This window comes from Parus major, chromosome 1 (genome assembly GCF_001522545.3).
Source record: "Parus major isolate Abel chromosome 1, Parus_major1.1, whole genome shotgun sequence".
NCBI lineage: Eukaryota > Metazoa > Chordata > Aves > Passeriformes > Paridae > Parus > Parus major.
In genome coordinates, this window is record NC_031768.1 from 69,698,918 (window position 1) to 69,723,384 (window position 24,467).

General features: G+C 42.2%; 1 protein-coding gene across 4 annotated transcripts in view; it reads left to right on the plus strand.

Annotated features, from left to right (window-relative positions):
- The window catches only part of SPATA13 (spermatogenesis associated 13), a 68,640-nt gene that overhangs the window by 16,894 nt on the left and 27,279 nt on the right, over nucleotides 1-24,467 (plus strand). For 2 of the 4 annotated variants that reach the window (XM_015622207.3, XM_015622222.2), the window contains exons 1-2: nucleotides 8,971-9,057; nucleotides 10,829-12,625. In XM_015622207.3, coding sequence (XP_015477693.1) covers nucleotides 10,988-12,625 — 1,638 coding nt within the window. In that variant the 5' untranslated portion in view covers nucleotides 8,971-9,057; nucleotides 10,829-10,987. Of the gene's footprint in view, nucleotides 1-8,970; nucleotides 9,058-10,828; nucleotides 12,626-23,189; nucleotides 23,411-24,467 lie in introns of those variants that run through there. The other 2 variants (XM_015622215.3, XM_015622231.1) reach the window with 2 other exon arrangements.

The following is a 24,467-nucleotide window of genomic DNA, read 5'->3' on the forward strand; positions in this document are numbered from 1 at the left end:
GATTAAGCGTGGAAAATCAAGATGTAGTTTATTGTGCATGGAGCAGGATGACTGTTATTTCAGTATTTCTCAGTCAGCAGCATCTGTGACTGAGGGATGAACACTGAAACAGGAGCTGCTTATGAGCTGAGCAATAGCAGGATTTCTCACAAGTGAAGCATCTTCTCTTGGCCTGGTACAGTGAAGTACAAAGATGGTACTGCAGCCTGCTGAAATAGGCTGGCTACAAAAGGGCATCTCTGGGTCTTTGGTTAAAGCAATTATTCTGGAATGTACTGTCTGTGGCTCTTCAGGACTTTTAGAGTTAAAACTTTCATCCAAGTCTTGTCGCTGCTAGGAAAATTACCAGATGCTGACAGGGGGTGTCAGCAGTGCCTCAGCTGAACATATGCTGCATATGGTTTGGCTGCAGGCACAGACAGGGAGGCCCTGTTCCCCGCTGCTGCAGAGACTGGTGAAAACAGGCTTTAAACCAACTGAGTCCAGCACAATACTAAATGTTAGCCTCTGTGCAGAGTTCATCCTACCAATGAGACTGAATAAAATACTTGAGTGTAGATTGGCCTGCCAAGATTTTTGTTGCATCAAAAAAGAGTTAGGCAGCATCTTTACTGAGTTATTTTACAAATGGTTGTTTTGAGGTACATGGCAATCCTGATTGCTGTGCATTGTGATTATATTTGCAGTACTTTGTGGTGAAGCTGGAATTGAAACTGAATTAGAGATTGAATGCAAAGCAGATTAAAATCTCTATTTACCTTAATGATTGATCATAATCTCTGAGTCTAACACAACAATGCATCATAAAAAAATTGAATTAACTGTTTTCTGGAGGAAATACTTCCCTGCTTTTCCAGAGAACACTGTGAAAAATATTTTCTGTTTGTGATGTTGCCACAGAATTTGGTGTTTATTTATGTCTCTTTTGTGAATCTGCTACAGGCACCCACCCAGCACCACCACTCACACACCCACCTCCCACCCACATACTCTGGCACCCTGTGGCAGAAACAGAGCACATGGGGAATTGTTGAGCGCAACTCAGCTGGGTATGTTTCCCCAGCCCTTTCCAATTTACAGCACTCTTGAGCAGCTCCTGAGCAAAAATTCAAGTCTGGATCCATTTCAGGAGTCCTGTTGCTTGTGGAAAGCATTTCCACTCTCATTCCCGTGCTTCCCCCCCGCCCTTGGATGCCTGCTTCCACCTCCTGCCCAGCAACAGCTTGGGTGCAGCCAGGGGAGCTGCTTCAGCTCACAGCCTGCAGGGAAAAAGCAGAAGGCATGCCCAGCGTCTCTCCCTTTAGGTGGTAGCATGCTCTTAGGTTGGCAGGAGCCACCAATTCTACCTTCATCCTTAGAGACCAAGTAGATTAAAGGAGATGAAGTGAACAGGATCAAGTGATCAATGGGGAGCAACAGCATCTCTGGGTCAGTGTGTGGTAACAAGGCAAAAAGGCAAACATTTCTGTCCTGGCATAGAAATGAAGTTTGCTGAATTATGTAATGAAAGGCAAGAGGTCAGCAGGGATCTGGCTCAGGTATTCAGTATTGCTTAGATAAAAGACAGATCCTAGGATAGAATTTGTGCAAACTGCCTTCCTTTTGTACTGGAGGTAGAAACATGGTTCATATCTTCACCTTAGTAGTTTAATTATGTACCCCAGCATGTTGAGGGAATGGCTAGTAAGGTTTTCCTCAATTGATTTTCTGAACCTCATATGTAAGGTCTTTTTAAAAAGGACAGTGTCACTGACAGGAACCAAAGCAAAGACAGCTCACCAATATAAATTAACTTTTTAGTAAGGCTATGTGTAATCTTTCAGGTTCAGAGATATCCTGTGCTCTTACAAGACATAAATTATTAGCCAAATCTGCGAACTCCAGTTTAAAAGATTAATGAACCATCATCAAAATAGTCAGTTCAATCTTGAAACAGGCACTTGAATCTGAACTCCTTTCAAAAAATGGAATTTAGGGTTTGTCCTCTGCATGGGTAGATAATGGATTATTTTCCCTATGCGTACACTTTTTATAGCTATCATCACTGTAAGCATCAAAGTGCCAGAGGCTCATTGATGGATTGGTCTTTGCAGACCCATAGGTTATAAGGCACTACACCTATCATCATGTTTTTTACACATATGGCACTTAAACGGAGAAAAGTATGCTGAACTGCCAGGGTTAGAGAGAAACAAAATCCAGAATCTGTCTTCTCCAACCCTAGGGAAGATTTCATAAAGACATCTCTCCTGCCTGAAAAGGTTGTTTCCTTTTCTTCAGATAATTTGCCATTACTTTTGGTGTATAAGAGTACAGAAATGTTTTACTACTAGTTATAGGAAAATGGGTGTCTGAGCCAATAGCCATAAAAGTCTCTTGGAGCACTGGTTCCAGTACCCCCACTTCAGGCAGTTATGCAATTTGGTACCATAGATACACATAACTAACTCCATCTCAGGCTACTAAAGCTAAAATTTCTTCTTTGCTGTTCTAATAGAAAGATAGTTGCACGATTACAGTGTTCTGATCTTAAAAATAATCTGATTTCCCATCAAAATGTGACTAACTTGTGTAGCTGCCATATCTTACAGAGGCAGTCAATATGTGTTATTTGTATTGATTCCTAGAAACAATTGAAATATTACAAAAAACGTAAGACTGCAAGAGATTTCCTTGGGTACACTGCAGATAAAAGTTCTAATTTAATATGTACAGGTTTCTTTAAAACAGGACAAGTGAGCTAGTCCAAAATTTATAAATTTGTGTCTGATTCCCTGTCCAGATAAATTTTCAAGTGGGTGGTATTGTATGTTTTCAGTATCTTTAAAATTAGTTAACTTCTTTTCTACATGAAATAAATAGTCTGCTTTATGTGATCATCCATACTTCAAAAAAATATTTTTGAGTTTAGTATTAATAAAGAAGAAAATAATTAGTTACTACAACAGCAGAAAAACAGAATGATGACTACTAGATGGAGGTTTATAATTGCTTTGAAATCTTCTGGCAGGCTAAATTCAGAGAATGAATGCTACTGAAAAAACCAAGCACATAAATGCTGTTGCAGCCCATGTCACCTTCTTTGCTCAGATTATTCTTTCCTAACTTTTCTGATCCAAGGCATTCTTGATAGAGTAAATTCAAACAAAAAGTAGGAATTGACAAACTAAAGGTAGAATTTGCAAGATGATGATTTTTTTTGTCTGAAAGAGAAACATGGTGAAGATGGTAATTCAATCACCTGGCACAAGAAATATGGCCATGAATGTTAATCTACTGCAGACTGTAACAAAAATAGCAAGTTTTTCATTGTAGAGATAGACTAAAAAAAGGAAAGTATTGGTACTGAGAAATAAACCCTGAGCAACTGTGTGGTTCTTGAAGGCCATGAATTAATACCACCTAGGAACCTCCTATCAACAGGATGCCTCAATCCTTCCCACTAAGCACAACCTGTTTCTCTTTTTCTTAATCTTACTGAAATATTCACTGTTCTGCTCTCATGAGCATATCAAAAGTTGTAATTGTTCATGGTTTTCTGCTCTGGCCAACACAAAGGCACCCAAGGTCCACAGCCACACTGTAACCAGGTGGGTATTTCTGTAGTGTCAGGCTAACTTGACTTCTGTAGTGTCATGGCCAATTATTCTGCTGACTTGTTTTTTTCTTATAATAAGCATCAGAAGCAAGAGGTTCTTATGTATCTTTGCATAATTTCTACTGATGAGGCATCATTCCTAACACAGTCTAACACATTCCTAACACACCTGCTTCACTTTTCTAATATCTGATGTACATAGACTGTGCCTCTGCAGCCTCCCTTCAGCACACCTCAATGATTTAAGTGAGCACTGAGTGTTGTTTGTGATTCCTCCCTGAGCCCAGGGAGAAGCAACATCACCCCAAAATCAAATAAACCCCTTGCTATGGCCCACACTCAAAAATGCTGCTCGCTCTCACTCTAGCCCCTGGTCTGACTCATTCAATCACCCACTGCAGCTGGTCCTCAGCCCTCAAACTCCTCAAGAACCTACCTCTATGTATTTTTTTATTTTTTTCTTGCCTTCTTGTTGCATAACAAGGTGCCTTCATATCCTCAGGTAATTTTGGAAGGACAGTTTTGACAAGAGAAGAGGGGATGGCAGGGTAATTAAGCGGGTGAGGAAGAAGGTTACTAAAGAGCTGCTAATAGTCACTTTTACATGCTATTATTTCGAACAAGGAAAACAAATACAGAAGGGCTGTAGGGCCATCAGACTCTGCAGTGAGTGTGACATAGGAAAGGAAGGTAGCTAGAGCAGAGCAGGAAGAGAAAGCAAAAAGCTGCAGAGTGGGACGATCCTAACTCTGAATCCTTGCCTGTTCTTCCCAACTAGCCCATATCACTTTAATGTACATCCATCTAACAGAAAATCTAACATTTTTCAAGAAAAGAAGAAAATGAAAAACATATAATGTAGGGGGAAAAAAAAGAAAAAAATAAATTATTGACTAATCTCTTTTCCTTCCTATTTCTGTCAACTTTTCATCTCCACAGTCTTCTCTTCCTACTTCTTATATTTTGTGAGACACAAAATAAAGGTGGAATTCAGCCTTCCTAATTGGTAACTGGAAGTCTTCTTTATGTTAAAACACAATGATCTGTTTATTGGAAACTGCTCTTCTGTAGTACCAGCCATCTCTCCATGTCACACAGTCTGAATAATGCCTCTTGAGGATGGGGAAGAAGAATAGCATGGCAGTCAGACCCCGCAGGGTTATAAATAGCATTCTAGCAGCCTGAAAGGCTGAAGCCATCATTAAGTTGCATGCAGCTGTAGTGGTGTAGGTGGGTGAGTAAGAGCAACTCGGAGATGGGATAATGGTAACCTGGTACACAAGGGTCATTTTTCATTGATGGCGTCACTCCATTGGACTATTGTGTTCGCCCTAAATTAGGTCCCTGTGTTTAAGAGAGCTGAGCAAGCTCAGCCCCAGCAAAGCACATTTAAAGGAAGATTAGAGGGGGAAATAGTTTGTTGTGTATTGTGATTTATACCAAACTGTGATAAACTTTTCTCACTTGGATCATTAATTGCTTTTATCAGCAGCAAAGTAAATGCAAGCGGAAGGGCCTTTAGGAAGCTCCACACCAGCCTCCTGCATGTGGGCAAGGGGGACTTTCACTGTCAAATCAAGAAGTTAATGCAGCAATTTAAGTCAGGCTGTCTTTTCAGTGTTTTTCCTTAGGAATGTGATTCATTTTGTCATCTTGGATTTTTTCAGTGCCAAGATGACAAAGGTCTTGGTTTTGGAAAATCCGTTTCAATTTATTATTATTAATTTGCTTGCAGATATACAAAAATCAAAAAAATCTACACTAATTTCACATAGTTTATATAAAGAAAACCAGATTAAAATAATTAGCTGCCTATATTAGTTTGAACTTGCATACACAAACAGTCTACTCTTCACTCATTTCTAAACTAAAAAAAAAAAATTGAGATTTTGATCCTACTCCCAGTAAAGTTGGTGGGGGAGTTGTCTTTAACTTCAATAGATATATGACTCAGCTTAATTCCCCCTGTGGGACCTGTCAGTATGCAGATTCCTTGGAGGTTAATTGCTTGCAGAAGACACTTTGCCTGGGACCTAAAGGGAGGGTGAAAATTGCACAACTGGAGCCTTAGCTATGTACTGCAGCCTGGAAAAGACATTGTCATTTAAAGCAAGGGGATCTCTTTTTTTTCAGTAATCCTGCATCTTAATAATTGAATTTGGTCATTCTTTAATTTAGAGTATGTCTTAGAGAGTCATTTCCTTTGCCATTTTGCCTAGTAGCTGTGGAAGTTGGACAAGTGCTTTTATGTTTTACTGAAGTTATTCCTTTTGGGTTTTTTGTTTGTGTTCTCTTTCAAGAATTCTTTTTTTTAAAAAAAACACTACTTTGAAGTAGACTTTTAGAAAGAATTTATAAAAGAAACATGAAAGAAATAACTGTTGCAGGAGTGGAAGAGAGAATGTCTAAACTAAGTAGATAGAATCATTCTTATTTAGGCTTTTCAGATTTATGTGTGTGACTTCATTATATAAATGTGCCCTTTGCTATTCTGAAAAATCTAAGAGATGTATCACTACCAATTAAATGCCAGGGGAAGGTCATCTTTGAAACTATATTCATTCTCCCATGTCACATTTTTTGTAATCCTTTCCCACCTGTATTATACTTGGAATAATCCTTCTCACTCCTTGTCACATGTGCGTTAAACCTCTTTTAAAGAACAGACTTAGCGCTTCTAAAACAAGCATTTCATTTTTGTTGCACTAAGTGTGATGTCAAATCACTATTAGAAATCTCATGCATATACCAATCTGGAATTTATTCTGGAAGTTCCCTCCTTCATAAATTGCTGTACTTGGTCAAGCATAACATGTACTGCTGGCACTGCCTCTCTGTTCACTGCAGCTTTTGTTGTTCATCTGGAGGCAAAATATTAGCCTGTAAATAACAGAGTATATAGCTCAGTCTTTCAGAAATACCCATGCAAGTGCTACGAATTTGTTTGCATTAGCAAGGATTCTTGGTGGCAAATGTTAATTGTACTCTCATTTTGCTTTTTTAGAACTGTAGAAAAACCTTAATATAGAAGCACTAATCTCCTGAAACTTCGGTTTGTAACTTGAGGAAACATTACAGCTTGTATGAAACTAAAAGGGGTTTAAGTTTATAGCTGGAAAAGGGGTTTGCCTTTCTTCTCATGGCAGTTCTGTTGATAAATTTGCACCATTTTACTACACCTTGGTGTGACAGCACCTGAATACTATATACATTTATCAGCCTTCAGAAAAAAACGAATTCAGATTAAGAAAAGATTTTGTTAATTATTGGTCTCCAGTACAGGAAGTTAATCCTGTTCTCAGACACACTCTTTAGTGTACTGCATCCAAGCTTCTCTGAATAGTACATACATGTGAAAGGGCTGACTGAATCAGTGAACCTGCAAGATTTAGAGGAGGGTTTTACCACACTACTAGCAGAAAAGTAGGATGAACAAGTCTGGAAGATTAAAACTATTTACTTTTAGAAACTTGATGAACATCTAATTGACTAGATACTTCTATATCTGTAACTGCAACTTTTTAGGTATTTTCTTCCTTAAATGTAGTGACATTTAAAAAATACAACATGCAATATAAATTCTTACCTTATTATCTAAAGTGAGTTTTAGTATGGCTTTCCAAGGAAATGAAGTTTTTGTGAGCACTTTGTTAAACTGTCAGTAACTTCTTTGATAATTTCTAGCTCTTCAAGCCTGTTTAATCTGATGATGAACTTCAAATACATTTAAAAGATATTTTCAGATCACAGTTATCAGGATTTCTTAAGTTTCAGAAACACTGTTGGCTGGATAAAGGAAAGGCCCAAATGAGCTCGATTCAGCTCAGCAGTTTTCTCTGCTTTGTCTTTTTGTCACGCTCGTTGATAGAGGACACCTGAGGAACTGAAGGTTCCTTTCTCTGAGCAGGCAGAGGATGTGTGTGGATTAAAAGTATATTCAAAAGGAGCGTGATGCATATACCTGGGGTATCTCTGGAAAAGAACTTCAAGGAACATAGGAACACAAATCCATTGGAACCCAGGGTTGAATAATGTTGTTAGAAGTTTTTAAGTGTCCAGCACAAATCCTTATAGATACTAGGGAGGCTGTGAGATAAGTTTATAAGACCTATTGAAAGTGGTTTTTAACCTAACTTCTGACATGCTTCTTGTCCCATATGAATGAAATTTTCCTCATAATGTTGCCACTAAGGACTTTTTCTTCCCTGTTTAATCAACTTCACCGAGTTCAGAAATGTCCCTTTCCCAAGGTCTGAAGCAGATACTTCTTGTCTGCACTGACACAAGAACTTCTCCAGGCAATCCCTAGCTAACACAGATCACCAGCCGTAGTCCATATGGACCCTCTCCATACAGTGTCAGCATTTCCAGTCTTAAGCTGCATTTATTTCTCCTTTGCTTCCCATGCCCAGCACTGTAAAGCAACCACTTCCCCCCCTCATTTGAGTCATTATTCCAAACTCATTCCTTCCACGGGGTGTAGCAGAAAGCTGTGGCTGCAAGAGCAGGGCTGGTGGCAGGCTGTACCTGCTGCTGCTGACTGCCGGAGAGTTCTGTGGTCATTCCCAGTTATTTGCTACCTCATTTGACCTGCATCTCTTAAGCCCATTTGTTTGCCTCATCCCCTAACTACACCTTGCCTTTGAGAGTGTGTCTGTACTGCTCTCCAGAGAAGTAATTACACTGCGTGTGCAGTCACACCAGTCTCAGAGGAGAGGCAGTGGGGCTGATGGCCTTTGCTAGTTCTTTAAGGCATTTTCTCTGCCATGCAGTCTGTCTTGTTCCAATTTCTTTTTGCATCTTACCTGAGATACAATTATAACTAATGTTGAAGTTATATCTACAGCTCCAGTCCAAGTGTAGAAATATTTTTCGGTCAATAAACTTTCTGAGCAAGGAGACTACCAGCTCGTACAGGTCTTTGCCCAGAGTCATGACACAGGGCTATAAGACACTGTCTCACAAAACTTTCCTTGCAGTATGCGAACTCTGTTCAAATTGTGCATAAAATGCTGTTCCTGCTGTTAAGTCTGAGGAATACCAGCAGACCAAAAAGTCGTCCAGGTTTTGGACAGAAAGGGAGCCTGGGAACCAAGCGTGAGTTTGGTCAATGGACCGTGCAAGCTGCACTCGTGAGCAAGGCATACGGACCTAGGGACGGAGAGGCGGGGCACCATCGAGGGAACTTTTAAGGTCCTAAACGCGGCCATCCGTGCGCGGCCCTTCATTCCTCCGGCGGAGGGAAGCAAGGCAGGCTCCTTCCAGCGAGCGGCGGCGCGGGAGCCCCGGCGGCAGTCACTGTGGCGGCCGGCGCGGGGCCGGGGCTGGCGGGAGCGGCTGGGGGGGCGCGGGAGCCCCGCCCCGCCCCGCCCCGCCGGGCGCCGCTGCCATAGCGATGCGGGAGCGGGCAGCGGCCGGGACGCGCGGCGGCTGCGGCGGGGAGCCCCGGCTGTCCCCAGGTAAGGGTGCTGCTCCGGGGTCGCCTCCCGGGGAAGTTGTTACGTGCTCCATGCTATCAGCTGGGTTTTAAATCTCGCCTCGCTGTGTTTGTTCTGCCGCCTGCCCCCCACCCCCGCTCCTCTTCTGCTCGCTCAGGTGCAGTTTCTCCCAGAGCCGCTTTCTGCGGCAGCTTCCCTGTCGAGAGCAGTGTCTTGCGGTCGTATTTCGTTCCATGTTTTCTTTCCGCGCGGAAAGTTGCGAGCGGTACCAGGGCGCAAGGGCCGGCCGAGGGTGCCCGGCGCGCTTTTGTCCGGCCCGGTGCGGCCGCGGCGGAGCTCGGTCCGGCTCTGTCCTGCCCTGCGGCCCGGCACGCTCCGCCGCGACCCCTCAATAGCGGGGATTAAAAACTGCGGCGGGAGGTGTTCCAGGCGTCTCGCTAAGGCGCAAGCAAATCCTTTTATCCGCGGAGGAGCAGAGGTTCGCAAAACTTTGCAAGTGCTTTCTCTCAGGAGGAAGCAGCCTGAAAGCCAGCGGGCACGGGCTCCCCAGCTGCCGCGTTTCACGTGGAGGTGGGGACTGGCTCTGTGGGTCCCGCCGGGCGCCCCGGAGGTGTCCCCGCGATGGAGCCCCCGGCGGGCTCCTGCACCTCCTGCCGCTGCGCCTCCGCCTCCCCTTAACCCCCGGCCCCGCTGCCTTCCGAGCCCCCGCGGCACTTGCCATGGGAAGGACACAAAGAAGGGTCCGGGGCTGCCGCCTATCCCCAAAGCACAGCTGTACGCCTTTTCTCCTTGCTTCGGGGCGAGGGGGAAATCCCCCCATGACCCCGCCCGACAGTGGCAAGTTTTCGAACATCCCACTGCCCCTTGCTGAAAGAACCGTGCCACGAGCTTTGTTTTTAAGGTGGAGCTAGCTTCAGCCTGGGCATCCCGGTGGTTTTCGGGGAATTGTTTACCATGGTGGGGAAAACGCCTGCCTGCCTGGCAAAGACCCCTGTGTGGGGCAGGAGACACATGGTCGGTGGTCTCCACACAGCTTTCCCAGGCACTGGAGTGTGATCTGGTCTGCTGGATCTCCCAGGCTCAGAGGAGGAGGAGGTCCCTTACACATGTTCCAAACACTCCAGTCACTTTCACATTTGAGTTTTCATCTTGCTGTCACCACAGCATAGGGTGGCTTCTGGGTGTACTGCTTTTAATTCTTGTTTTCTTTTGTAGGGAAAAAGACTTTGCTGTGCACTTGATGTAATTTTTTAGGATTTTATGTGCCAGGGGACAGATAAGTCAGTGAAGTGTCAAGTCATCCAACAGAAAGCAAGTCTAGGAAAAATTATGCCTGTTTTCCTCTTCCTTGCCTCCTGTTTAAGAATTAGATGTCACTTGATGAACGTGCTTTAGATTAAAATCTCCCATGTGTCTTGGGGCTCAGTGCTGAGCGCCTGAGGAGGAAGGCTGGATAGCTGTTACTGGGAATTTCTTTCTCTTAAGTGCATGTGAGGATTGTATTTACCATTGTAAGGTAGGTGTGTTAGTCGTAGTGAATTTATTAACTGATTAGCATTAGAGAAACAAGTACATATTGAAATTATGCTGGTCTCTTAAATTGCTAAGGAATGCAAATATACTTTGAGTTACAAATGCCTCCTCTGCACCCCTGCAACACACTTTTGTTTGCCATAGAAGAACTCCATCCTTTTGTGTGTGTCTTTATTTCTTACAATGTAGCTGAAACTTCTTTTAGTCAGGGACTTTGTAAGAAAGTTTCTTAATGGTGGTGCTTTTTTTCCTGATGCAGGCAGCACCGCCTGAGGAGCTCAGCTCACCCAGTCGATGTGGAGGCAAGGCAAGGCAAGGTGCAGCAGATGAAGGGGAGGCAGCAAGGTCAGCTGGTGGAGACAGCAGTGTTGCTTTGAGCTACCCCAGCCTCCACCTCCATGCCTACAGCATTGAGAGCATGACAACATTTCCAAATGGCTGTGGAAATGGTACCACCGTTACTTGTATAGTTATGGATAATAAAGAGCCTCAAAACCAGACTACCTGTGCCAGTCATAATGGGGGACACAGCACTAGCAACAGCCCTGAGGAGGAATTTCAAGAGGATAAGCTCAGCCCTTCCAAAATCATGCGCTTTTTCACCACTCCTCGGAAACGGGCTAATTCCAGCTCTGACAGGCCTCGTTCTCTGGTTTTGATGGGCAACTCATCCACGTGGAATGCCTTTTCTTCTATCAGAAAGATGGGATCTTTCAAGAAGTTGAAATCTTCAGTTCAACAAGGAATTCAAGCAAGGGAATGCTCAGACATCTCAAATGAGAACAGCATAGGCAAACATGGTTCGAATGGAGCAGTGGTGCGAGTTCAGACTAACAGATATTCCTATTCAGGGCCTCTGCATGATTTCCAGAATGCAGTGGATGGTTTAGCTTCTGACTGCTCAGATGTGGAGGAGAGCGATGAGTCCTTCCTGAGGAACACTCACCGCTCACGCAGCATCAGGCGGGCTTACGGTGCTGGTCGCATAAACCTGCTGGACACAGATAAAGTTCAGAGTCACCACAACTGTGTTAGGCCAACATCACCTGTCATCGCAGAGCCAAAGATCTGTGAAATTTTCGTGAAAGACTCTGAAAACAACAGGATCATTTATTGGAGAAGCAGAAGTTCAGATAATTTGAACTTTCTGAAGAAAAGCTCATTCAAACGGAAGTCCACCTCAAACCTTGCTGATCTGAAGGTTGCAAATGAAAAACAGATGCCAGCAAGGACTGTGAGTGTTGCCTCTGCTGACTCTGACAAAAGTGGTGGAAACCCTGAGAGGAGATCCAAGCGATGGAAGAGCCCCATCAGAGCAAAGGATTTTGACAGAGTTTTGAAATTTGTCAGTAATGTTACAGATGTTGCAAGGAAGAAGGATGGCCCCAAGAACACGTCTCCTTCTCCCAGTGAGCTGTCCCAGAGAACAAGGTCTAACAGCAGGCTGCACGATGACTACTCCCGCAGGGTTTCCAGCAGCACGGATCATGACAGGAAGAGATGCGCCTCCTCGGTATCCAGTCCTGACTCTTCCTTGCCAGGAACACCTTGCCTGCAAAGCCCTGTGATTGCTCAGGATAAGGAGGCTGAAATGAATGTAGCTGTCACTGAAGATAAAAGCCTCAGGACGTCATCAGGTATCCCAGATTCTGATAGCTTTTCACCTACTCTGAACGACATTAGTCCATTTCCCAATGAAGTCTTTTATTCAGACTCAGATGAACCGAAAGCTACCCAGCAGTGTACAGATGAAGACGAAAACCTTCACCTTCCAGTCAGGCCAACAACTCCAAAGCCTCAAAGTCCAACTACAGGGAAAGTCAAGTGCAGTATGAATTTCCAGTGTCCAAACCATCACAGCACGTTGTCGCTGAGCTCATCGGAGAGTGAAGAGAGAGTTGAGGTACCGGGGCTGAAGTTGGGCAGGAATCCTGTTTGCTTCCAAGACTCAGTGCAGACTGTGTACTATGATGATGGAAATGAAGATAGTGGCATAAGCAGCCACTCTCAGCTGAGCCTAAATTTAGCCTCTGGTACTGAAGAGAAAAAGGAAGAGGTAAGAAAGAAAGCAAAATCCTTCAGAAGTGATGTATATTTCCTACTGGGTTTTGTCTTTATTAATGCAAAACAATGCAAACAATGCAAAGTAATGGCTGCTGCAGCTTGTTATTGCTAAAATATGCTGACAGCAATTATTTATTTTAAATATTCTCTTTGGATGCTAATGTACAATTATTTTTTCTTTGCACATTAATATCAAAGGAAGTTTTGGCAGCAAAGCTATTCATGTGCGTTTTCAAGGGCAGCTCATTGCACCCTGCAGATACACCACCTTGTCATGTGGCTGTGTCAGATTTTACCAGCTGGCTGTGTTTCCTTCAAAACTGAAAGCTCTTTTTTAAAGAGTCTGTGTATTCTCAAGTAGTGTTGACTTACTGTAAAACACTTTGCCTTGCAGAACATAGTAATATTTGTAGAGCAGTGTGGCGTGAAAGACACAGTACAGAGGTTTAAGCATTCAGTTGTATCCAATGTTTTTGCTGTACAATGATGACCATACTGAGGGTGAACTGCTTGCTTATTAATTTGTTTGCCAACTGCAGATAGCAATACTTTGGATGCTGGGCTGAGTGTGCTGCTACTGTTTTGGTGAAGACACTGTTTTCACAGCACCTAATGGGTGATTTCATGCTCTCAGTGAATGGGTAGATAGATATATTGCATCACCTCTGAGGTAAATTCACATGATAACACCATGCCCCCGCCTAAAACATGGTGTGAGTTGACACAGAAGTTGTAATGATTTGGCATCTTTGGTGAAGAGCTGTCAGACATGCAGCTGTCTGAAGCAGTGAGGTTAGCTCAACCCCAGCTCACTGGGGCAAAAATCCACCTGGATCTGTATAAGTATGCATGTCATTCTCAAAGTGGGTATATCTTTTAAGCCACCTCAGTTTGACTAAAGTATCTTAGACCTTAGGTATGAGATAGGCAATGCAATGCTGCAGCTGCACAAGCTTCAGCCTTTCATGCTGTCAAGTTTTAAAATGTCTGTGAAGCTGTTCTACTTTTAAAAGCTTGGCATAGTTTTTGCAAACTAACTGTAAATGGTTACAGAGCTTATCAGTATTGTCCTTCTGCTGGAGAAAGGCAATTTTGTTTACTGGTGTGTTTGAAGCAATTGAAAGATTGAAAAAATAATCTCAGTGTGTATAAATGTCTGGGCTCAGAGGTTATTCCTCTTCTGAAGCCCTAGAACTGTTCCTACCATCCATATTTTCTAAAACTCTCACTTACATGCAAGGAGAAACTTTCACACTGCCAGAGGAGGCAAGAGCCCTAGTGTGGATGGATGCCAGTAGTATTTCTCAGGAATAAAATGGGAGGTGGAATTAATGCTACTCATCTACCATCTAGTGGTGAGCTGTCATCATGACCCAAAAGAAATTAATCTGGTCCTTCCCTTTGGCTCCCAACAAACCAGTACAGTTTTTACATGAATGTGTGTACATGGGGTGGATAAAAGTTACTGCAGTTTTTAGTTTTAACACCATGTTCTGTTATTATTTAACATGCAATTTAAGCTTTCTCTTTATATTATAACATATTTTAGGGTAATTGTGAGTGTCTCTTAGTACTTGCTTCAGTTGTCTAAAATACAGACAGCTCTGTGGCAGCTCTGGGTTCATGTAGTGGGTATGTAGGCAATATGGGATGGTCCAAGCAAAAGATGGAGGAAGTGGTGCCCAGGGAATAGGCCCCTTGGCTGTAAGCCCTCACTCTGCTGTGAGCACTGCCTGGAGTCTGATGCTTTGTAAAAACAGCTGTGGCCACTCACATGGTGTAGCTGCATCCAGACAGACCCCTCTTCTGATGGAAAAAAACAAGGTTTTTGGAGGTGGTAGCTGTGGGTTGGAAGCAGGAGCTGTGCAGGACAGGGTCTGCTTTTATCTTACTACACAAGGAGTATAAAGTCTGTTGTTTCTTTTTTCCGTGCCTGCTCCTCATTTCTTACACAACCCTAAAGCTGTGGCACTGAGTGACTGCAAAACAGGTAGAGTGGTATGGTTTCTTCCTACCGTTTCTTTGGAGGATTTAATTTCCTGCTTTACAGCACACTTCCCTCAGCATGGAGCTAGCTTGGCACCAAAGATACTTATGCCAGGTTATTTTTTAATTGGAGTTTATTCAGCCTGTAGGCACTTTTCTGAATGCCACATATTCACACAATGAGGTCACTGGGGTTTGAACTTTTGACTACAATTCATTTTTACCTTACACCTCCGCATTACATTACTGTACTTGCCCAGCAGGTTGTTCTATGATGGCTGAGTGCTTAGTTCTCTCTCAGCAATCATTTGAGATGTAGTGTGGAGCCATGGTCATCACACATTTTAAAAATTTTGTCTGAACCTTAGATACACTGTGTTGATGGACAACTGTGCACTGTTTCCATGTTTCATGGATCTGCCTTTCTGTTCAGATTTCATGTTTAAGCCAGTATGTATTCCAGTACAGCCACTAAAGCTTGAAGATGTATTTTGGTACAAAGCTTAGAAGGTCCTAACCAGTCAGGCTGAAATAGGATCTCTTTCCAGGTCTGGCTGTCGTTGCTGGAAGTAAGTGTAGTTTATTCCCTTACTCACTCATCTAGTAGATCAGTCAGCAAATGAAATCTGTGGAATTTGGACTATCTCTATGTTTTCCCAAATATGGAAACTAAATATTTCTACCTTATATTTCCCCACCAGTGTAAAGCTGATTTTGCAGTATTCATGCAAGGATGTCTATTTGTTCATCAGAATTGATGTTTTTGGTTGGTTTTTTCTTACATGATTGAGTCTTGAGGTCCTGTCACCTCTGTTACTTTGATGGTTTCACCAAAATGCAAGATTTGGACTGGAGCAGGGGAGATTTCTTGGTTTTTGTTCCTGATGGAGGTTGCTTCCCAGGAAAGAGCTAATTAAGTGCAGCCTAGATCCATTCCTCAGCACTTCTGAAGCTACAGAGGTGTGAGTCACCAAAGCTCACCTGTGACATCCCATGCTTTGCCACTGTCTGCTTCATGCTACTGCATTTATATTCAATATGTTGCTTTCAAATAGCATGAAGAGATGATTAGGTACAAGCTTGTACTTGTTTAGAGTGTTTCACATGGTCTTTGCTTTCATGAAGAAAGAGCCCCATGTCACTGGAATAATAATAAAAAAATTTAGTCTGCTTTGGACTGGTGTGTGTCAGCCACTGAGGCTGCCTGAACAAAACACTGTTCTGAATTTGTTACAAAAAAGTAAAAATCAAGTTATTTGACATTTCACCTAGTCTTTCACAATCTCATAGAGTGTTTGGAATTTAGGTTGCCTTGCTGGCATCTGGCTTCACAGTACACCAGACTTTTTATTACTTGAGTACCTTATCTGCATAGCCATAAGTGAATGATAAATTACAGCGAAGAGGTAGCTCTGCTGTAATTATGATTGAGTCACAGTATATTTGCAGACAATATTTTAAATATTCTAAGACCTGTCTGTCAACTCATTTATGTTCATGCCATACAAAAGCTGCTGGTCCCAACTAGTCCACATCATAAAGTCCCCAGTGCTCAGCTGTTGGCAGAGTTGAACTGTTTTTTCCTGGACAGGTCTCTGGGCTCTGAATATTAAGCACAAAGGACTTAACCTGGAGGACAGCTTATAAAGATGAAGAGGAAGAACTTTATGGGTGGGATATAGAGGACTCAGATATTGCCTCGCTGTTTGTCCTTGCTATTTCTAGCTTCAAAAAGTGTCCTCACAGTGAAGGACCAAGGGGTGGTAGCTGGATGTAGTCATGTTCAATTGCCTGCAAGGAGCCAGGATCATCGTCTGTAGTTCCTGCCTCTGGAACACATGGCTGGGCACGAGCACACCTGGGAGCTAGCTGCTTTCAGCTCTTTGAACCCTTCCTTTTGGATTTATTCACCTCTGGTTCATCCACCTGCCGTTTTGAGTGTAGCTTAATCAACCTAAGGTGTTAATGTATAACTGTAAATGTGATAAACTGTGAAGGATAGTCAGATGAAGTAGTGGGGGGAATCTCTGAAACTGGGTTTACTCCTAATGGGCTTGTAATTTGGAGCGAGGGCTCACCTCTCCAGGGGCATTCTAGTCTTGCCTGGGGGTAGAGCAGCAGAACCCCATCACAGGGTCTTTCAACAGCATCTTACAGAAAACTGAGGTTTCAGTTAGACCAAGCAACACTGGATTTGCACTAAACTCTGAGCTGCTCTGCACAAGTCAGGATGCATTCACACAATGTCCCCACAGTCACCCGGTGAGTGACTTACAGATGCATTTGCCCACAGCTAGACTAGAAACCACTGCATTGCTACAAACCTAAATTGCAGAATCCATTGCTGCAATAATGCAGCAAGGAGCCCTCAAATGGCAGGAGTATCTTCCTATCGCAGCAAAAGCTTTCAGCAGCAGAGCTTTCATCCATTTGGTGCAGCCCATAATCATTTGTTGCTATACCCACTGCTAGGAAGAAGAAAAACCAGGCAGTCATGACAGTAGTCTGAATTCTGGATTGGGTTAAATTTCATACCAAGTAACTGCAGTTCTTAATAAAATTGGCCATTCCTGAAAACTGTAGGATAATAGAGGAGTTACTGTCATCCCTGCAGAAATGTTTTGGATGGTGACAGGGAGAGCTCAGGTGGACCTCACTGCAGTTAGCCTGGGGCAAGCTGCACCCTTTCTTTATTGCATTTGTGCACCTCTGCCTTTCCAGAGAGTCTCATGTTTGACTCTGCTGTAGCTTTCCAGTGGCACCTCAGTAATACCCAGCTGTTGCTCACCCTGGGATCAGGAGTAATAAATAGTACCCCAGGAAGTGGAACAGCACCTCTGGCCATGTGATTTGGTTTCTTGCATCAAGTGTGGTGAGTTGTTGGCACTGAAAATCCATTTCAGTGCTAGGTGGTTGAGATACCCAAAGTGATACCGAGCCACCTGCATTTTACCTTTCTGGCATCTGGAGGCTGCTGTGTTGCTTGCGGCACCAGGGTGCTGTGGCAGGCTGGAGACCAGCCGAGTGCTGGGGGAAGCGAGCACAGCAGCCGTGCCCACACCCCGTGCTCTAGGAAGTAATAGTTGGCAGAGGTAGAGTTGCCCAAGGCAGCTCCACCCCTCGCAGGCTGTGTTTGTGACTGCTGCTAGGACTTGGGGAGGAAATATGCAGCTTTGCTCTGGAAGGGTGGAGAGAGTGAGGAGCCAGAGGACCTCAATTTGGAGAGACTCTGAATAGAGGCAGAGGCTTATGGCTTTTTATGTTTTGCTTTGCTAGCATAAGGTTCCATTTCCAACCTGTGGTTATCATCTGGCTTTTGAGATTTGACAGTGGGTATTACAAAGATAGCCTGAAAGAAGTTTCTCATTTTGCCAAATAAATGGAAATTAAATTTTTTTTTAGACCTGTTACTTGTTCTGCGGTGTTCTGAGAAAATACTTAGGGATTTATTTAGGAGTTATTAATATGTGTACATGTAAAAGAAGCAGAGAATATTAATACTCCTTTAATATACACCACATGCTTGCTATTCCAGTTCAGATACTAAAGGAAAGAAGGGACAGTATAAGAGCATCATCCAGCCATCCCCAAGTATCAAGTCACCAGAAAACTAGAGGAAATGGTTTTCTGGTTTTAGCACATTGGCGTTTTTATATAAGTGATAAGATTGTTTCTGCAAAGGAAGTACATTTCCCTGTAAACTCCTCCCCTCTGCCATTCAGAAATATGCTGGCTGATTTGGTTCTGGAAGTGAATTAGAGGAGAGGAAAAAGGAAATCCTTGAAGCTGAGGAACAGATTTGAGAATCATGAGATCCGCTCGTCATTTCCAGTCCTGCCCTGTACTTCTACATGACTTAACTTTGTATCTGTTCCTTATCTGTGAAACATGGATATTACCAAGGTGAACTCGCTAATCTTGGTGAGGCATATTGCTGAGAGGGAAAGCTTTATGCTTTATCATTGATTGCGATAAGCAGGCTTTCAAGGATCAGGTTAAATGAAGCAAACCTACATTAAAAGGCCTTAGAAAAATATGGCTAAATTTTCTTTGTATCTATGTAGCCTGATCTCTTAATGTGGTTTTATAGGTGTATTTGTTAATCAGAACACCACAAATGCTTTGGGATCCCAAGAGGAGAATTATACAAACTTTTTTTCCCAATTTTTAAAATTTCTAAAATGAGTGTTTTACCACAGCAGTTTGTATTGCTAATGGGGGTTGCTTTTGCTGTGTCACAGGGCACAGTAATATATTTTTTCTTTACTAAAATGCATAGTATTTCCTGTGTCTATTCTGTGAGTATAAAGCTTATACTGGTGTAGTGCAGTGGTATTGCTTTAGGGAGACCCCCTCAGAAGCAACACTTTGCAAATTTTTAAACTGTGGCTGCAGACAAATTTTTTTGGGGGGGGGCAAGGGGTCGTCAAAGTGGAAGATAAAAGGCAGGTTTTCCTCCAAGCAGCTAAAACTTAGTTTAAATGTTGGCCACGGTTGTATTTGATTGTTTCTGCTTTGCTTCTCTATATAGGTGTAATTTAAGCATGTGCTTTTTGCAGTTGTTTCATGGATTGTATTTTGTTGTCTTGCCGGCCACTGGTCAAATTGCCCTTGGTATTCTAGGGATAGATAATCAATGCATTTATGTGGGGTCTTCTCAAAGGCTTATTAAAAAGAAAAAATGTTAGTGGCAGAGGGATGTAAAGAAAAAGGATATAGTGCAATTTGCGTTTAATTAGAAAGGAAGAGATGGAAATTTTCTTGAGTTGGACTGGTTTAATAATTCCAGTTTGCTTGTGATTGAAGATGCAATTACTTAAAGTGTGCTTTCTTCTACAGCAAAAGCAGTCATTTCCATGGTAGCTATTGCTGTGGAATCACTGTTGGATGAATAGGGGGTCACTGGGCTCTCTTAACACTTCAGAATCATTTTATAAAATCTAGAAATTGAATAAATGAATGACAATAAATTAATTTTCTCTGGGATGCTTTATTTATCCAGAGTTTCATAATCTCTGTGTCTGTCGCAACAGTTTGCAAAAAAAAAAAAGTATTGATCATGTCCATGAAACATAAAACAAGCTTTTGACCTCATTTAGTATTGATAAATGGACTTCAACTAATGCTCTCCCAACTGCTATTTATCAACAAGAAAAAGTGCAGCAGTTAGCTTTTATCATGTACCTGGGTGGAGACATGTCCAGACTTTTACTGTGTTAGGTCAAGGTGGTAAAAAAATTTATAGCTACTAGGTGACAATCCCTTGGCCCTTTTTATGTTTGGTGGCTTGTATAAACTGAAAAGCCAATTCTAATATTACTGCTGAGTTCCTAAGATTTGGCAGTTTCTGTCTTATGCAGAAATAATAGCTGTTTAATAGTCACCAATTATAATATATAGCTGTTATTGCTAGTGTAAGAAATTTGGACATTTTTATATAGATCCCTAAATGTATGCAGAAATGTATATTCTTGATCAAAATACAAAGATACCTACACGGCCTAGCGCAAATATTGTGATAATTTCAAGCCTTGTAATTTACAGAACACGACTGACTACCCATCAAAACTTTTCACTGAGAATATGTAGTAATTGTGTTCCAAAACTTCTCAGCCTACTCAGGTTTTCCTTGTAACTTAGTCAGAATCATCATCTGTTTAATTTATCACACATTTTAATAAATTGCACTTGGAAATTAATATGTAATTTTGTATAGGCATTGTTAGATTTTGGTTGTTTTCTTTGGGTTAGAAGGAGGTAGCAGTAGTTAGCAAAATTACATTTCAGCCAAGCAGCTCAAACATACAGAGATAATAGAACAAGCAGTATTGCAACTTACTGTGTAGCTAAGGAAAATAAACAATTTCCCCACCCCCCAAAAAAAAAAAAAAAACCCACCAAAAAACCCAAAAAACTGTCAGAAAAAGGAGAAGCAGAGTCAGGATACTGCCTTCCCTGGAGAAGCAGAAGGAAGGCTGGGAGTCTTTGTCCAAGAGGTCCCTACTTGTGACTTCCCAGAAGATTACCAGGTAGACAAAACTTTTCAGGAGAGAAGTGTCCCCTTATACTTTGTCTGTAAGTGAATGTTATAGAACATTATTGCATTTGGAGCATAAAGATAAAATTTTAAAAATCCAAATAGTAAACAGTAGGGGTTGAAATGCAGATTAGTGGTCAGGGAGCCTCAGTAATGTATACAGTCATCAAGAGCTTTATAAAGTGGGGATTTTTATTGGCCAAACACATTGACCTAAAAACAAAACAAGCCAAAAAAAACCCAAATCACTCAGGGCTTGTCTTAACTTTGTTATCATGGTGTCAGCCCTCAAAAGTGTCCCCACAGCAGGAAGCTGACCAGCAGCAGATTCTGTTGGGTCAGACTTCTACTTTGGTCTTTCTCTGCAGCAGGGAATGGGGTCAGGTATAGAGGATGAATGGTTATTCATGGTTTGTGTATCTGCATCAGTGAAAGTCCTGCCATCCAATTTCAGGTACTGGCAATTTCTTTGCCATATCACTGATAAAAGTTGCATCCACATAAGCAATATTTTATCACTACTCTACAAATCAGATCTTGTGCTCTTTGGGCAGCACTTCCTCTGAAATCAGTTCTGAGTGCTGAATTTATCAAAGGTACACAATGGTCTGAGTAATAGCTGGAGAGCTGGGCTCTAAAGGCTAAGCTAAGATTTCAGTGATGAAACACCTTATGCTGATGTTGCTTACCTTGGTTATTAATGAGTACAGAGAATGCCAATAGCAGTCATGTGCCATTAAATGGACCAGGGTTGTACCAGTGCCAAGTTGAGCTGAGCGAGATCACGATCAAGTCCTTGAAGTTGCTGTACCTGGATTGGGAAATCAGTCTGGGCCCAGGCATGGGAGGGGTTTGGTCTGGCTGGGCACAGACTCTGTGGTGTAGTTGTTTACCTGGGAGCAGCCTGGGAGAGCTCCCACTGTAGCCTGTTGGGTGTGGTCTGGGGGTCCTGGGGAGCACAGCATTGACAGCACCTGGATGTGGCACCTGGAGTTGAGCCCAACTAAAAATAGCTGTCAAGTGAAGTGAGGGGCAGCTGTCAAATAGCTCATGGTGAAGCTGCACATTTCTGGAGCAGGAAGTGGGGACCAAGCAGGGTTGCCCACAGCATTAGGGAACATGGTTGTAGCTCCATCTAAACCTACCTGCAATCCCACTTGACACCTGGTTCCTGCTTGTAGTGCTGCCTGGATGGTCACTCAGTAGGCTTGGCCAAATGCCCTTGTTAAGGGGTCCAGCTTGATTCCTGGAACATAAAAGACCCAGCACTGCTGGAGATGTCCTGACAGGCTTCCCTTTGTCCCCAGGGGCTGCTTCTGGATGGCCCAGGCCTCCCATAGGTCCTGTGTCATACCTGCATGATGTGTGGCACGTAGAGATATCTTAAATTCCTTTGAACATTTGAAATGGCCCTGGGTGCTTATGTTCAGGCAATGAAATTTCATCCTAGATTTCTCCTGGCTATGATGACAGCTTTATTATCTAGTTAATGTACAGACAGCTCCATTGCAGAATTGAAATTTAAATGTGGGAATCTGCAGCTAAGAGTGACATACTGGAAGGGAGCAATAGCAAATATAAATGTAACCTGGATTGAAGTAAATGTTCATTTTAAATGGTTGTATTTGTAGATACACGGCTGTCAGGAATAAGGAAAGCAGTTGAAATACAATGATATAACTAATTTTCTATTGTAGGAATTTAGTTATCCAGATAAAATTAATTCATTTGCATCAGCACAAACAAGCAGAGCTGTTTGCATTTGCAGTCTCAGAAGAAACCTATCTGAGGATACAGCCTAAAAGGCAAGATTAATAATCTTGATTGCTAGTGTTGTGATCTTGTGCTGTTGCTAGTCTAGCAGGTGTGAATTTCAGAAAATCCAATGTGGAATAATCTTAGATCTTCTCAGAAATCTCAAAATGCTTTGAAAATTTTGACCAGTACTTACAATGAATGAGCCAGTGCATGAGATTTTGATTTTCGTCCTACATGAAGTGCCAGGTATATCTCTACACATCTGTAGATGTTCCCAGTAATAATTGTATAACATCAACCTGCTTTCACTTATACAAGATTCATTAGGAGAAGGTAATTTGAGGTCAGCAGTGGTGCACCAGTATAAAGCCAGTCACAGGTGGAATACAATTGTTTCCTCAGAATTTTTTTCTCGATGTCAAGAGTCACATTTCTGCTTAAGTGACTGCAGTACTGGAGCCTATGAGTGGTGTACTGGATATTTTTATTCTTGCTAGTAAGTGGTCACTTGATCAGGTCCTGCTTGAGAAGGCCACTTAGAGGGATGTGAGGTTATCAGTCCAGTTTCCCCTGGTTTTTGCAGTGACAGGATTATGTTTTCTCTTTTAGTATTATTCAGTGCAGTTTATAGATCTAAGACTAAAAACACACATCCTTCAGCATTGTTTGTTGTACAACAGAGATTAATCTGGCTGTCATTTGGATCAGTACTGTAGGTGGAGTCCTGCAGAACGAATGCAGTCCTCTGCAAATGTTATTGCTCAAGATAAGGGTGTAAGCAGCAGATTATGAGATGACGTGTGACGTGTCCTTCCCTCAGTCTAAAAGTACAGGATCATGGTATGAACTTTGCCTGGCTGGTTATGCAGAGAGTGTGCTCACATTTCTAGCTCTTATGGACAAGACTTTGCGGAAAAAAAAAATAAAATGACTCTCATGAGCTCCTTTCTCAGTCACTGCATATGTGGAGACCCTTTACCTGTGTCTGATTCTGAGGTAAGAACCTTATTTAACCTGTGACTTTGCTGCTCAGACTTGGAGGGGTTGTGCTTAAGGGACACCTTTGCTGAAGCTGTGTTAATGCACCAGCCAGGCAGTGACTCCTCTGCTTAATTAAATGCACTGTTAAAACTGGTCCTGAACACAAATCTGTAGAGAACCTGAAGTTCTTGCTTGAGTGACATGAGTGTCATGCCATAGAAACCAAATTTTTTTAAGTACTCTAATTTAGAATAAGTTTCATGCTACAAGTGAGATAATTGAGTGTAAAACAGTGTGTGATATTGATACTTTTTTTCATAATTGCAGTAATCATGTTAAAATATTGACTGTTTAGTAACTCTGCTCATTGGCTGAAGTGCTTTCATACCATGGAATTAATCTTAAGCTGTCTTTCAAACAAAAAGCAGCATCTGCCCCCACTGGATCATGTGGCTTAAAAAAGATTCATTTGATTTGTAGTGGCCTGACTGAAAATGGCAGGTGGACAAGAAGGTGACAGAAGATAAATCCTCTGTCACAGACATCTTTGTAAAAGGCTGCTTCTGGGCTGGATCTTTGCTTTGCTTATGCAATATCTGGAATGTCTTCATCTGGTCTGGAACAGCTGAACAAAATATAGTTAGACAAAATGATGCTTTTCTCTTTACTAGCTTTCACTCTTTCTTTTCTATTTTTATAAAGGAGCTGGGAAAAGCCAGATAAATAAATCAGAAATTTGAGAGAAAAGTGAACATAAATTTTTGTGTACAGATTTTTTTTCTGAAAAATTGCAAGAATTTTCTAGAAAAAAATTACAACAGTATTACTTTAAATGCATTGAAATGCTTAAAAATGTTCCCTCTACCAACCAAGTATTTCAGCTGAGGTTATTTTATTTACAAACTTGTAATACCACTGCAGTTATGATACTTGAAGGCATTAACCTCAAAGAGCCAGATGTACTTTTTAATAGGAACAACATGCTCATTTTCCAAGCTTCCTATCTAAACCCATCATTTTTTCCTGTGTTTGTTCCATAATATATCTCTGATATAATCTGTATGACTTTAAC